The sequence below is a fragment of the Littorina saxatilis genome, linkage group LG3 (assembly GCF_037325665.1).
Source record: "Littorina saxatilis isolate snail1 linkage group LG3, US_GU_Lsax_2.0, whole genome shotgun sequence".
NCBI classification, from domain to species: domain Eukaryota; kingdom Metazoa; phylum Mollusca; class Gastropoda; order Littorinimorpha; family Littorinidae; genus Littorina; species Littorina saxatilis.
Window position 1 is genome coordinate 49,700,085 of NC_090247.1, and position 16,399 is coordinate 49,716,483.

Below are 16,399 nucleotides of genomic sequence, written 5' to 3' on the forward strand. Positions count from 1 at the left end.
TCAGCTTCTTCGTCCGTCCAAGCCTGACGCAGGATAGCCATGGGACCACGTACCTGTCTGCCGTACAATAACTCAAATGGGGAGAAACCCAAGCTCTCCTGAGGAACCTCGCGGTAAGCGAAAAGCAGTGCTGGGATGTACCTATCCCACGTGCGTGGTTTCTCCTGAGCTAGCTTCCACAGCATGGTTTTCAAGGTACCATTGAACCTTTCCACCAGTCCGTTGCACTGAGCATGGTAAGGAGTCGTGAAATGCTGCTCAAGCGATAGCAGTCGTGCTGCCTCTGCCATCACTACTCCCGTGAACTGAGTGCCTCTGTCGGTGAGAACTTCTGATGGAATTCCCAGCCGGGACCACATGGTAACCAGTGCTTCAGCTACTCGCGTAGCTTCGATCGATTTCAGAGGGATCGCCTCTGGATATCGGGTGGCGTAGTCCACCATGGTCAAAATGTATCTGTTTTCGTCCCCAGACGCAGGCAAGATGGGCCCGATGATGTCAACTGCCACCCGACGAAAGGGTTCGTCGATGAGCGGCATCTTTTCTAAGGGGACCTTCCTCACCCTTCCTTTGGCAACCACCTTCTGGAACTTGTCGCATGACGCACAGAACCGTCGGACATCTGTACATATGCCTGGCCAATAGAAGTGGCGCCACACACGGTCCGTGGTCTTCTTGGTGCCTAAATGATCTCCAAGAATCTAATCGTGTGCCGTTGCCATGACACCCTCGCGAAACTCGCGAGGCACGACAACCTGTTTGAAAGATCCTTCCCTGTTGCTAAACTCACGGTAAAGCAACTTCTTCTCCCTGAGCTGAGAAACTTTGACCGCCCATGCTTCCCACTCAGCTTGACCTTCCCCGATTTCGCGTGCTCACGAGGAGTCGCTAATGTCGGGTCAGAATCCTGATCCTTTGCGAGAAGCGCGGGGGTCACGTTTCCCAGGGCGGCTCGTGCGGCAGGTAGGGGTTTGAGAGGTTGGGTCTCTCTTTCCGCCTGTGCCCGCGTGAGCACTGAAATGACGTCGGGAGTCCGATAGACGGGAACCTCCCTGATGACGCCATCCACAAACTGAACACGGTTCCCAATGAGCAGGTCGCATGGAGGATCGTCCATGACGACGGCCACAATGGTCCCCGTGAATAACGGTGTTACGACCTTGATCACGGCTGTGTTCAAGTCGCAAGCGTGAGATGCCTCGGCCATTCCCACCCTTATACTGTCTCCTGTGTAGGCCATAGCCGGCACTAGACTCGCCTTGACCACCATCATGTCTGCCCCAGTGTCTCGCAGACCTTCGCCCTTCACTCCATTGACGTAGACCTGGCAATACGGCTGGAAATGTTTCCTGGAGCACGGAACGCAGAGTTGCGGAATCCCACAGGTGCTCGTGACGTCCCGAAACTCCTCACTGCCAACAAAATGCACGCCCTTCTGGTCCGATTTTCGTTTAATGCAGTCCTTTTTCACGCAGCCCCGCTTGCCACAGTAGAAACAAAGGATGTCGTTCCTGGAACTTGATCCCTTGTGTCCCTGATCGTCCTTCCCGTCCTTGGGTCCTGAAGAACCTGAGTTTCCTGACTTGCCCGGCCGTGGGCCTGAAGATTTCCCGGAGATCGACTGGGCGTCCTCATGTACCTTGATCCAGTTTGCCGCCTCCTGAGTAGTCTTTGGCTGGTGCTCCTGCACGAAGGTCACCACATCAGGTCGCAGGCTGGACATCAACTGTTCCATTACAATCAGGTCGGCAAGGTCGTCGACGGTCCAATTCTTCTCGGCCATCTCCACCCAGCGCCGCAGGTAAAGATTAAGACGTGCCACGAATTGATGACTCAGCTCGCCGCTCAGTTTTTTGCAGTTCCGTAGTCGTCGTCGGTACGCTTCGGCAGTCAAGTTGAAACGCTGGAGTAGCGCCTTCTTCAGAGCTTGATAGTTCCTCGCCTCGTCGTCCTCCAAAGCGTTGTACAGTTGCAAAGCGCGTCCCTTCAAACAGGTGCTGAGGCGACTGGCCCACGTACCCTCTTCCCATTGCTGGTCAGAGGCAATACGTTCAAATCTGCGTAGAAAGTCGTCGAGCTCGTCTTTGTCATCGTCAAACGTCGGAAGTCTCGTCCGGTCAGTAACAAACGTCGGCGCGCTAGTCTGAGTAGGTGTACCCTTCTCGGCCTGTAGCCAAGCTAGCTCTAGCTGGTGCTCGCGTTCCGCCTGTTTGTCCTGTCTGTCACGTTCGGCCTGTCGTTCCCTTTCTTGTCTGTCAAGTTCGTCTTTCTCTTTCTTTTCCTGTCTGTCACGTTCGTCTTTCTTTTCCTATCTGTCACGTTCTCTTTCTTGTCTGTCAAGCTCGTCTTTCTTGTCCTGTCTGTCACGTTCGTCTTTCTTGTCCTGTCTGTCACGTTCGGCCTGTCGTTCCTGTCTGTCATTTTCTTCTTTTATCTTCTGTCGCTCTATGTCTTCCTTTCGTTCCAACTCCTTGCGTTTAAGGATACTACGCGCTCTAACGCGTGCGTCTCGCTCAGTCTGCTCCTCACTGCCAGGAGTCTCAAAAGCTAGTCTCCTCGTAGGAGAACCCTCTGCAGCCATGGTTAGTTAGGAAGAAAAGCTACGAAAAGCCTAACGCAGCTATCGCTAGAACCCGCGAAGATGAAACAATGGATACAAAAATCCAGCAACCGGAAAACGCAGAAGAAAAATCCAAACGGTGTGGAACAAAACGCGTAGCCTATTTTATGGCTGCTTTTTGCGGTGAAACAGAATGTTTCCCACAGCCGTGGTTAGGACAGAAGTCCTCGGACCCTTCCCCCCCAAATTCCAACAAAGTCAAAAATATGGAGAAAAATCCAAGTACAACAAGATGGTAGAAATGTAACCTGTTACAGAATGCAAACAACAAAGTAGAGAACACTGAGTAAAACGAATAACAAATCCGCTAACCCCGCTCAGCTCTCTGCAACGGAAAACTCTGAACGTACAACAACAAAGATTCACAAACACAGGAAAGGGAAGTAATCACAGTTAGCGCATACAATAGCTCACAAATTACAATTTACATTTTCTGCAAGATGTGAATCGCTTAAGGTGTGGTATATGATCAAAACTATACAAAAAAGGGTAGTTCCAAGCAGAAATAAGTCGAGCACTGACGAGATTATCTGCTCTTAGTGATCCTTAATTGGTGGGTCTTTATCAGTTGGAAATTAATTGAGTAAATCCCAGCTTGGCCCCCATGTGTCACGTTCCAATATCACGATCAGGTGATTATGAACGGTTAGTTACTTCTAACTAACTAACCACACCACGATCCACTCTCGCAGTCATACAAATAGATAGAATCAACAAAAGTATAAGTTTCAGACGCCTGTTTATGTAATATCACGCCACCTCCCTCGAGACTTCACTCCAAAAGATGTTCTTTTTACGTTCTAAACGTAAAAAACAAGTGGTCACTGACAAAAATGCCAGTTAAAGTACAGAAAATAATAACACGCTGATCCCGTGTATAGTTAGGAAAATATAACTGTCTGCCTTAAAGTGCTAATTCATGCAGGTGTCACACACCCCACGTCGTCACCACTCGAGTATAATCATTAACAAGAAATTCCTCCGAGGTAGGAAAAACACCCCCGTCCTTACCATTCTCACTGCCACCAACTGAGAAGGCACTGCTAACAAGTGTGGTTAAAATAAGTTGATTGAGTGGACAAAGAGACAGGCGGAGAAAAAGACAAATCAATATAACTCTTTCTGTAACACCTACTGACCGCATACAGAAAACAAAAGATCCCGAAAAAAAAAAATCGGTTTGCGCTGCGCGCTGAGAGCAGGTATTGAAATATCTCATCGACCAGATTTTGTCCGGGGTGTATCTGCCGCTTCGCCGGGTAGCAAGTAGAGCCGAATACCCGGACCCATGGACCCGTCAAGCTTCGGTCCCTTCCAGACTCGTGGAATGGGAACAGCACGAACATGATTCAGGGGCCATAATGCCATTCCTGATCATATCATGTCGAGTCCCATACTTGTCGACGACGCCCTAGGTACCACATCACAAACAGAACTGTGCAATACACAGGTGTTTTCTACAGACACACTCAAACACACACACACAGAGAAGCCGTATCTATATATCTATATCTATTGTATAAATATATAGAGATAGATGAGAGTGTATTTTTCGCGTGGCTATAAATTGATTCGACCTTTGCACTTTTACAGTGAGGATAATTTACGGGTTCAATTTACGTTCTGGACACTGCGGTGACCTTCTAAAAATAGTAACAGAACGCCGGGAATACCCGAAGATGCCCCCCTCATACTATAGTGCACCATACGAAGGAAGGGAGGTAAACGCTGAAAACATGGAGAAGATAAGGAAGAGTTATGCTGTAGTTGATCCCCCCAAAAAACCAAAATCCACCAATAACTCCCTAACCGTGTGTTTGACTGGTCCCAATTTTTGTAAGGACCGTCTCAGGAATGTATAGAACCTGTTCACCAAGTTTGGTGACGATCGGTCCGTTCATTCTTGAGATCTACTTGCGAACACAAACAAACACACAAACAAACAAACAAACACATCGAGTGAAACCTATACACACCCCTATACCGGGGGTGTAACTATACCGGGGGTGTAATAACACAGATGACTTGGTGGTAAGGGTGCAAAAGACATGGTGCAACTTAGCTTTTTGCCACTGAGTGGGCGGCCCGTAATTAGTCTGTAGTCTCCACAACTGCTCCGTTGAATGTAGTGCCGGTTAGCGTGGCAACGAAGCAGGGAACAGTGGAGACATCAGGCGCCTCACTCAGTCGCTGAAGGTCCTCCCCGTAGTCTACCAGAAAGATGTAGAAGACGCGTAGATGGGCAGGACGGCGACAGCGACAGCAAATCACCAGTACAGCAGGTTAGCAGGTTACAACAATGCCGCGGACGACCTGGTTACAGCATCCCAACGTAGCACGTAATAGAATACGTTGGCAGTAACAGAAGAAGGCTGCAACAAAAAGCCTCGGTGCACTAAACATGTCATGCTACCCCTCACACCCCACCTTTAAACATGTCACCCTGACATATCTCATCGAGCACGTGGGCCTGCACAAACGGACTTTTACAACAACAAATCAGCTATTTTCCTTCCTTCTCTCCATATCTGCAAAAACCACATACAGATTAGTATTTTAGCGTCACAAAGAGCCAATTATGCGCTACATGGAAAGAACAACAGAGAGTATTTCATTCCACAAACACAGACTCGTCAAAAACGTTAAATAATGATTTATTACCTCAACAGCCTTATGTAGGTAGCTCTCTTTTAAGCGAACCCGCTTCCTTTCGAATGACTTCTGTTCGTCACAGAAATACCGTCATCCTCCTCTCGCGCTGAATCCTTATGCGGTGAAAACGCACAGCGGAGAAACCTTGACGCCCCGACTGTCAGCCAGGATGTATACAGGGAGAAGGTGGTCTGTCCTTGTAGTTCCTTTTAAGCCCCACTAGCAAGTAGCATAGCACGTTGATATACAGTAAAGTATCTAAACGTGTTGAAGACCATCAAACTTGTAGGAGAATTTTGACACCGACGCTTCTCTCTCGCTGCTGAGTTTCGAGTGTGTCGTTAATATGTCTCAACAGACAACCTTGACAATAACACGTGACTAACCTTGTCACATTCCAAGTTCAGCTATCGCCAGTTTTGCCCCGACAGCAGAAATCACCCACGTGAAATCCGTGCGACACGAAATTCCCGTGTTCGCTATTGCTCGGTCAGCTAAAACCCAGCCGTTGACAGAAAGCACAGGCGCTTTCTATCGCAATTGACCAAGAGAAGGCACCCCACAAAGTGACACTTTCTCGATCCACGTCACTAAATCGTGACACAGAATCTACTGGGATTTTTGTCCGTCTGTGTGTCTGTCACCTCGCTTTAAAAAAACCAATGTTTTTATCTCTGTCTGTTCTTTCCGTTTTTCTCAAACACACACAAATACACACACACACACACACACACGCACACACACACACACAGACAGAAAGACAACCCAAAAGAGAGAGAGAGAGAGAGAGAGAGAGAAAGAGAGAGAGAGAGAGAGAGAGAGAGAGAGAGAGAGAGAGAACAAACTAACGAACGAACGAACGAACGAACTTTGTGAGAGAATGAATATGTGACTCACTCCCTTGAAAGTGAAGATAACCAGCTTTCAGATGGTCTTCGCTACAAGTGTCTATTGTTTAGCATTAATGAGATATAGCGATTTAAAGTTTTTTCAAACTCAAGCGGCCATTTTGAGAAAAGCAGGCGTGAAGGTAACAGGAGTACATTTGCAAAAAATACCTTGCAACAGGGTTTTTGGTTTAACTTCAAAAGCTTAAAAGTGACTAATGATGATGTAAACTTTGTTTCAACATGCATCACAAAAAATGAAAATAAAATTTGTTTTCAGTACAAAAAGCAAAGAAAGAAACAGTAATGTGGGGAAAAAAGGGTGCTTATTTTGCGTCTGCAGTGCAATAAAACCTCATTTTTATTATATTTGCAAAGCGAGTCTGAAATTGATATTACAGTGACAGAATAGATATAACACATTTGGTAGAGTGCAAAAATGCAAAAATATCAAAATCCTAATTTTTTGCGATGACTCAGGTTTATTGCCGTTATTTCTGTTCGGCCTCAGCGCTTTGTTATCCTTTCGTTGGAGCGGGTCACATAATTATGTGTCTTTTAAATCTCTCCACCCGCCAAACCCCCATCCACCGCCCCCTCCCCGTGTAAGGCCTTATGACACAGAAGCCTCGTCTGGGAATCCACAATTCAAACAGGCTGTATTACCCCTGTTTTTATTCACCTTCACACACAGATCACACTGAAAAGCCGCAAAAACAGCCCCAACATCAAAAGTGGTCGTTTTTAAACAAAAATGTAATCCTGAAATTGGATCGTTCCCGATCGAGCGAGCGAGCTAGAGAGACAGAGATAGAGAGAGAGAGAGAGAGAGAGAGAGAGAGAGAGAGAGAGAGAGAGAGAGAGAGAGAGAGAGCCTAGCATAACACTTACACACACACACACACACACACACACACATACACAATGCACGCACACACACACACACACACCCACACACACACACACACACACACGCACGCGCGCGCGCGCCCACCCACACTCGCGTGAGCATTATCACACGCTTCAATTCAATGTGAATAATTGTACTCTTATCCTAAGTAGATAGGTTTATATTAATGACAAATGACATTCTTATCCATAAGAGATTAATTTTTGTAGATATAATTATTATAAATGTAGCTGCCACTGATATTTTGTTTAACTCTACACACTATGACCATTACTGAAATCTGACGCGGCATTTTTGGTTTGAACGTTTTTACGCGTCTGAGGGGAATAACCAGCATTTATATCCCATGAAATGCCTTTAAATAGCAGGGTGCATTAATACTTTGATAAATTCCATTGACATTTGTTCACCTCGTCTTAACGAGTCCTTTTCTCAAACACAAATGTAAAATAGCACTGCTTAGTAATGTTTACGTACCATCCACTGTCACGTACAATCAAAAGTAAAAAAAAAAAAGCTTAATGCTAAATTAAAAAAAACACTCTTTGTGGATAAATATGCACTCCAAGATATGTTTTTCAAATTTGATATGTTTTCCTAAAATAGATTTTTCTGGAGCACTACTAATACAACTCTGGCATGCACGTACAGATTCTTACAAAATGGGGAAAAAGTTACAATATACAGGTTATCTCGACTGTTGCAGAGTAAAAACATATCAAATGCATCGTAATATTCACAGTACATCACACAATGCTCACGTGCTTTATTTGTGAAGCGTGGTAGTCTGTGCTCTTCGCAAACACTAAAGTTATATGCGCTATGACCGGAAAACGCAAAATTCTGACGTCATCATGGATGACGTAATGCCCCATAAAACGCGAACGAAGTTGAGCTCTACGACTCTTATTACTGTATCGTTATCTTCAAGGGGTGTACTTTTAAAAAAATAAATAGGTTTCGTTATTTAATTGAATATAAGACGGTGAAAAACGGACACCAGGTAGAAAAAAGACCGCCTGGAGATACCCACAGTTACTCCACATTCCTTCAATTTTCTACAATCGCCATGTTAGAATCATTTTAAATGTCAAATTCTGATGCAGCAAAGAAAGGGCTAACTTTGTATCACAAAGCCAAACTGTGCATATTTTGTCGGGGTAACTCCTTAACTCTTTTGGGGGTATATCTGCATGACTATAAGTAAATGTTACCCAAATAAGAACTGTATTGTTCCATTGTATTTCCCATGCGCCTAATATGGACCAGTTGTGAATTTTCTTTATCTAAGTTTTTCTTTATGGCTATCAAAGCTAATTCGCTCTTATTAGGCCTAACGGTTAAGTATTTGTTTTAAACTTCCCCACCCCATTCGTCACTGTGAAACCTCTTCTACTTTCAAAAAGACCCTTAAAACCCACCTTTTCAAGTCTGCTTACAATACCTAAAGAACACGCCTGCCTCATGATATGATTTTATCTGCCAGCATTTTCAAACAAAGCGGTCAACTTTTCACTGCTGTTCAACACAGGACTTGGTAAAGAAGAAGTTTTCTGCAAGACTTGTTCAATTGGATCGCTTTAAATAAACTACGTATTTCATAAAAAAAAATAAACCGTCAAATACCTTGTATACGCCCAGTATCAAGTAAACGCCCAACCCCTACTTTTGGTCAAATTCCGCGCACACGGGATAATACCTGTGGTAAACGCCCATCCCCCATTTTGTCAATTTTAGAGTACATGTCTTAACATATACTGTTCAAAAAAAGAAACGCATAGCTTGTAATATTTGGATAATTTAGTTATATGGCTACAAGGATATCCACCAAACTTAAGAAAATGTTTATCTGGTCGTCGACCTTTCGTCCATTGCCACAAGTGAGCTCTGCACGTGACGCATGCGTTATCAGTGGCTACAATGTCAAAATTGCTCATTTGGCATGACCACTCGTCATGCTTCAGTGTAATCTCGTGAAACTCGGGGAATATTGAGCTCTCACCATGTCTTCCAAAACCCATAAAAGCGGATTGTTCGCCACAAAGAAATCAGACGACAATTCAGCGACGAAAGATGGCCCGATTGAGCAGAGAAGACCGCCAAATTGCATTGGGTCGTTTACAAGCAGGCCAAAGTCAAAGTGCAATCGCCAGGCACTTCCACGTGTCCCAGAGCACCATCAGTAGACTGTGGGTCAGGTTTCAAGCCACTGGCTCCGTTGCTGACTTGCCACGAGCGGGAAGACCAAGGGCGACAACTGCTGCTCACGACCGCTTCATACGGCTCCGCCACCTCCGGAATCGTTTCCTGTCGGCCTCATCTTCTGTCCAGGCTCTCCCCGGGCCACACCGATTATCGGACCAGACCGTGCGGAACCGCCTGCATGAAGCTGGTTTGAGAGCTCGCAGACCTCACAGAGGAGCTGTCCTCACCCGCCGCCATCGCCAGAACCGAGTGCAGTGGGGCAACCAGCACCTTCGCTGGACCGTCCGGAATCACTGGAGACACGTGTGGTTCAGCGACGAGTCCTACTTCCTGCTCCAGCGACATGATGGTCGGAGGAGGGTCTACCGGAGAGTAAACGAACGTTACGCGCCCAACTGTGTGGATGAGGCACCCGTTCATGGTGGTGGAGGCGCCATGGTGTGGGGGGCGATCAATACCGCTGGAAGGAGCACCCTGGTGCACGTCCAAGGGCGCATAACTGCCCAGCGATACGTGGAGGAAATTCTGCGCCCACACGCCCTTCCTCTTCTGGCTGACCAGTATGCCATATTCCAGCAGGACAACGCTCGCCCGCACACAGCACGACTCACCACCCAGTTCCTCACCGACCACCATGTCCAGGTGCTTCCCTGGCCATCCATGTCGCCAGACATGAACCCGATAGAACACCTCTGGGATGAATTGGACAGACGTGTGCGCAGGCGAGAAGAAGCGCCGGCAAATCACCGCGATCTATTGCAGGCACTTCAGGAGGAGTGGGACACCATCCCACAGCAAGATATCCGGCATCTGATCCAGTCCATGCCCAGAAGGTGCCGGCCAGTTGTTGCTGCTCAAGGCAGTCACACCCCCTACTGACTTGACAGCCTCGGCACCCAATCGTATTGATTGACTGATTGATTTGAAGATGCAAATGAACTGTGTGTGCATTCAACTGTGTCCATACCAAATTTCAAACAAATAATCTAAATATTGGATTTTCTGTTAATTTTTTCGAAAAATAAAACAAATTTGGCAAGTAGCAACTATGCGTTTCTTTTTTTGAACAGTATATAGATGGGGAATCGAGACAAGGGTCGTGGTGTGTGGGTGTCAGTGTGTGTGTGTGTCAGTGTGCGCATGTGTGTGTGTGTGTGTGTGTGTGTGTGTGTGTGTGTGTGTGTGTGTGTGTGTGTGTGTGTAGAGCGATACAGAGTAAACTACTTCATACCAAGGAACTCTCATGTAAAGTTTCATGAAGATCGGTTCAGTATTTTAAAAAAGATTCCATCTGATTCTTTTTGGTATCGTGATTCCAACAACATATATATAGATATGTTATGTTTGGATTGAAAGCAAGGTCTGAAAATTATAAAGAACATCAAAACGCGCGTTCAACTGTAAAAGTGCTGTACACTAATCCGCTATACTGGCTTGTCATTTTCTGAACGATCTCTGTTGTGTGAACGTGTCGGCAAGACCGCAAGGCATGAATGCCTGTGACACAGCTGTTGAGTATATGTGTGGTCAATTCCATTATGTCAGTTCGAAGGGTTGACTAAATGTAGTAATATGGCTTCACGCAAATCGTTTTGAGGTGACGAGATTTGGAAAGTTTCGTGAAGATCGGTCCAGTAGTTTTCTCGGAATGACTTTATACACACACACACACACACACACACACACACACACACACACACACACACACACACACACACCACGACCTTCGCCGTCTCGATTCCCCGTCTCGATGTTAAAACATTTAGTCATAACTTGACTAAAATTAATGTAAAAATGAAGTTCATTGTGCGTCTCGAACCTGGGACAACTGGTGCTGAAGCGCAATGTTAATATCCGTTACACCACGAAGGCTTCTTATTCATGTGAAGAATTTAGGAAGATAAACCCTGCCAACATTTGCGCAGGTGCATAGAGGAACGAGGAAAACAAGAAATTCCTCCGAGGTAGGAAAAACACCCCCGTCAAATGGAAATAACCTTCTCAGTTGGTGGCAGTGACTGAGTGAGAATGGTTATTTCCCTTTGACCATTAAGATGTCCCTCTATAAGTCCTTGTATAATTTTAATCCACCAATAACTCCCTAACCGTGTGTTTGACTGGTCCCAATTTTTGTAAGGACCGTCTCAGGAATGTATAGAACCTGTTCACCAAGTTTGGTGACGATCGGTCCGTTCATTCTTGAGATCTATATGCGAACACAAACAAACAAACAAACACATCGACCGAATCCTATACACACCAATAACTCCCTAACCGTGTGTTTGTCTGGTCCCAATTTTTGTAAGGACCGTCTCAGGAATGTATCGAACCTGTTCACCAAGTTTGGTGACGATCGGTCCGTTCATTCTTGAGATCTATATGCGAACACAAACAAACAAACAAACACATGGACCGAATCCTATACACACCCCTATACCGGGGGTGTAAAAATTACACAATACCACGCAAAACCCGCGAGCTGAAGTGAACTGCACTGCACTTTATTTTACAAGGACGCATTAACACACACACACACACACGGGCACACTCAATGAAATAGGGGAACAGATCAAGCGCTGTAAATAAATGAAGAGGTATACTCTTACGTGCAAATTGCGGACAAATCGCTTGAAAAAAAACTTTTGTTGTTTCTTTTATTATCATTTCTTCTTATATGTGCCGAAAGACACCCCGCGTGCAATGGTTCAACACTCATGGCTGGTCCAAATGGTATTCCCCCTTTAACACAGGCACCACTGTAAATACGAAAATACCGGCGTTTCAAAGTGTAATTGACCAAAACAGAAGAAAATGGCCAGACGGATGTGATATCGTCTATATTTTGATGAACACTCGGACGCTAAGTATCCAAAACTACCCATAATCTATACACCAGTCCACATCGACTATTGATCTTTCGTTATATGTTCAACAGAAATCCTGGGTTTATTACGTTTTACGGAGAGCATACGGATTACCAACAACAAGCTTGCTTTTTCCCGCCCATCAAGGGTTTCCCGCCCCAGAGTGCTCACATTGGTTCCTGTAGCGGGTAAGTATGGGAGATGGAATCAAATTCGCTGGAAAATGAATTTGTGTCCTGGTGTGTGTTCTTTTGTCTTGCCGTTTAGTTCGAAGATAGCCTATATATAAAGTCATAAACATATAAACAAAGCAACAACAGCAATAAAGAGAAACAAAATGACTGGGGAAAGTGCCATAAAAACCTGATTAGAAATAGTTCAGTTCTTCTAAAAAGAAAACTTGTCTACAAGTTCAAGGAGTTCTTAGGTCAGAAACAGCAAATAACAAGTCGCGTAAGGAAAAACTACTACATTTAGTCAATCTGTCTAAATAACAGAATAAAACTGAACGCACTGCATTCTTTCAACAAGCCAATTATAGTATCGTCAGTCAATGAATTTGGTCAAAACATTTGGGCGTGACAGTGCCGCCTCAACTTTCAAGAAAAGCTGGATATGACGTCATCAAAGACATTTATCCAAAAAAAGGAAAACGTTTTTCTGTGGATATCATCTGGAAGAATGTTTATATAAAATTTCATGAAGATCGGCCCAGTAGTTTCCTCGGAATCGATCCACACACACACACACACACACACACACACACACACACACACACACACACACACACACACACACACACACACATACATACAAAAGGTGCTCACAGAACAGAAGACGACTTTGTTTTACAATAAAAATGTTTCTAAAAACGTGTGTCTGCTGAAAATTGGTGTGTGTGTGGATGAATGTGCGAAGAGATAGTGGACATAATTTCGTGTGTCTGACTTGAACGGTTTTGAAGTTATCTTTGTTTAAAGTCAAAAATAACGCCAAAACCGGCCATCTGAAAACGGACATCGTGATACCTCGTGTTTTGAATATGCCACAGAAAAATAACAAGAAGCACAAATGCCTTGTATTTAGTTTGATTGAATGCCTGAAACATCGCTTTACAGACGAGACCAAACGTCAAATCTAAATCTCGAGAGAATTTTTTTTTTCGATAACCGAATTTTAAGGTGTCGCACGCAAGATGTGTCGTCATCACGGCATACATTTTTCAATCGCAGATATTTACTAAATTTCTTTTTCAAAAATTCTGGAATTGATGTCGACACGTCAAGCGATAACGGTGTATCAAACTGCTGTCTTTCAAGTAATCCAGCAAAGACTGCAGAACTTTTGAACAGCATTTTTGAAAACGATTTGAAAATTTCGTCATATCTTGCGTGCGACAAAATGTTCGGTAATTAACGGTTATTTTCTTTTAAAAACAAAATTTACATGTACAAAGATCTACTTCATCTACGGAACTACGTGACACATTCTGTGTTCAAATTTTGTGAAGAAATCACGAACCACGAATGCGCTATCAAGTGTTGAAATTATGTCGTCAACATCTTTTCAGATCTTGCGTGCGACACCATCTTGCGTTCAACATAAAATGTTACTACCTTATCGAGTTTAATGGGTAAAACTAACTATTTGTTGTCTTAGTTTAATCTTCTTAATTAAAAGCGTAATACAACCGAACTTCCAAGATGAATTTTAATTGAGATTAGCGAAAGAGCGGGCACGCAAGTCGACCTTAAAGTAAAAGAATGATAACACGAGCGTTTGTCGTGTTGTCTTGCGTGCAACACATTGTCCAAAAAGGAAAATGTATATTTTTCTCAGACGTTTTTTAAGTTGAAACCTTGAAACTTCACACACATTTGGGGTTTAATCGCCCCCATGCATGGTAAAAGTCTTGTTGACCCTTGTCAGATTTCAAGGTCACGGCTGGGTCACATGTGGTTCAGAAAACGGATGAAACATATTTTTTCAGAGATTTTTGAAGCTAGAACCTTCAAACTTCAAACAACGCTTTTGCTTAATGATTGTTCAACATGGAGAATTCAAGGTTGATCCTTGAGAAATGTGAAGGTCATAGCAGGGTCTCGTGTGGGTAAAAATGAGATTGTTCGGACACTGCATGTAGCATGGAACGACAAAACATGTCATGTCATATTTCAGATATCAGTACATTTACAAATGGACAACACCACCAAACATGAACCAAGTCTGGTCGACCTTAGTCAAATGTCAAGGTCAAAGTGGCGTTATGGTTTGGGTAAAAAAAAAAAGGAAATTGTATTGAACTTCAATTTATATAAAACCAAAGTCTGGTTGATCTGTTTTAAGATTTAAGGTCAAATCTGTTATTTAAGGTCAAATCAAATAGAAATTTGTTGATGCTTAAATCTTTGAAACTTCCAACAGGTTTGAGGTTTGACAACTTCTGGACTTTGAAATCTGGTATGGTTGATCCTGGTAATATTAATTGGTCAAAACATCAAGATCAACAATTATAAAATAAGCACTTTCACCAATGTCAAGTGAGCAATAGCAGCAAACGTGAGTCTTATAAAGATTATCACTTTTTGTGTGACCTCAACTTGACCCCTCTGAATGCTCTCAATCATGGAAATTGACCACACTTTGATTATAACCAAACAACATCAAAACTTTGGAATGTGTGAAGTTTCAAAGGTGTTGCTTAAAAGGCGTTCGTGAAAATGACAATTGTATGTGTCTGACTTCAATGCGACCCCGCTGCGACCTTGACGTTTGATTTTATCAACCAGACTTTCATCATGTGTGAATGACTTCAAACACTATAAAACTAGTTGAAGAAATTGACAATTTTTCAAAGTTTAAGCCAGATGGCACTGCTGTGACCTTGAAATTTGACAAACATTAACCAGGCGGTCACCTTTTTTAGAAAATATCTTTAAAGGATCTTTAACCTTACTGTGACCTTGGAATTTGATGAGGTTTAATTTAACTTGCGTAGTGTGCCAAGTTTCAAGGCCCTAGCTTCAAAAACATATGAGAAAACCTCATTGAAAAATGTATATGTTTGACCTCAACGCGACCCTGCTGTGACCTTGACTTTTTCAACCAGACTTTAATCGTGTGTGAACATTATACACTAGAACTGTGTGTATTTTCAAAGCTCGTGCTATAAACGCGCTGAATAAATTGAAAATATTCCACATTTGGACCAGATGTGACCCCGCTGTGACCTTGAACTTTGACAAAGATTAACCAGCAGGTCACTTTTAATGAGGTTTTATAAAAATGCTGAAAGTATGTGAAGTATGTAAAGTCTAACTGATCTAGTATTAAAACATGTAAGACGTGACAACGACAATTTTCCAGTTTGCAAAGGAAATTTAACCTCGCTGTGACCTTGAAATTCAATGTTGTTTAATGTGATGTGCACCATACCTGGAGGTCATTATACTTTGGTTGTGTGCCAAGTTTCAAAGCCCTAGCTTTAAAAACGTGCGAGATAACCTAAATGCTATGACTCAGTGCCGTTTTGAATGATATAACGAACAAAATTATCGTTATTTGTAAAATCATTTGGGTAAATTTATCTTTTCTTTTCGTAATTGGGTTCCAGCATCTGTTGTCTTAACAAAAATCACAATATCAGTCGTGTTTGTCAACTTTTATTTTTTAGCCCCTTTGTCCGCTTTTCGTGCGCACCTTTTGGCACTTCTATATATATATACGACTTGTGTCTGTGTGTGTGTCTGTGTGTCTGTGTATCTGTGTATTTGTGTATTTGTGTATTCGCCATGCACGGCCAAAGTTCTCGATGGATCTGCTTCAAATTTGGTGGGCTTATTCAGAGAGACCCCGGACACAACCTCATCGATGAGATATTTCAACACGTGCTCTCAGCGCGCAGCGCTGAACCGATTTTGGTTCCACCTCAGCTATTTTGGTTCCACCTCAGCTACCCGGGCCCCCATACCGACACACCATAGCCGCTACACCACATCACAACGCCAAAGTTCTCGGTGGATCTTTTTCAAATTTGGACACCGTATTCAGCTACACCCCGGACACAATATCATCGATGAGATATTTCAACACGTGCTCTCAGCGCGCAGCGCTGAACTGATTTTGGTTTTTGTGTTCATTTCACCATTATAAGTAACTCTTCCTTATCTTCTCCAGTGTTTGGCGTTTATCTCCCTTCCTTCGTGTGGCTTTCCCGTTTGTAAGTTACTATTACTATTTTTAGAATGTCACTGCGCTGTCC

General features: G+C 43.7%; 1 protein-coding gene across 1 annotated transcript in view; it reads left to right on the plus strand.

The window, feature by feature from the left end:
* The window catches only part of LOC138962555 (uncharacterized), a 60,372-nt gene that overhangs the window by 23,907 nt on the left and 20,066 nt on the right, over positions 1-16,399 (plus strand). The window contains exon 4 of the mRNA XM_070334408.1: positions 12,210-12,326. Coding sequence (XP_070190509.1) covers positions 12,210-12,326 — 117 coding nt within the window. The remainder of the gene's footprint in view (positions 1-12,209; positions 12,327-16,399) is intronic.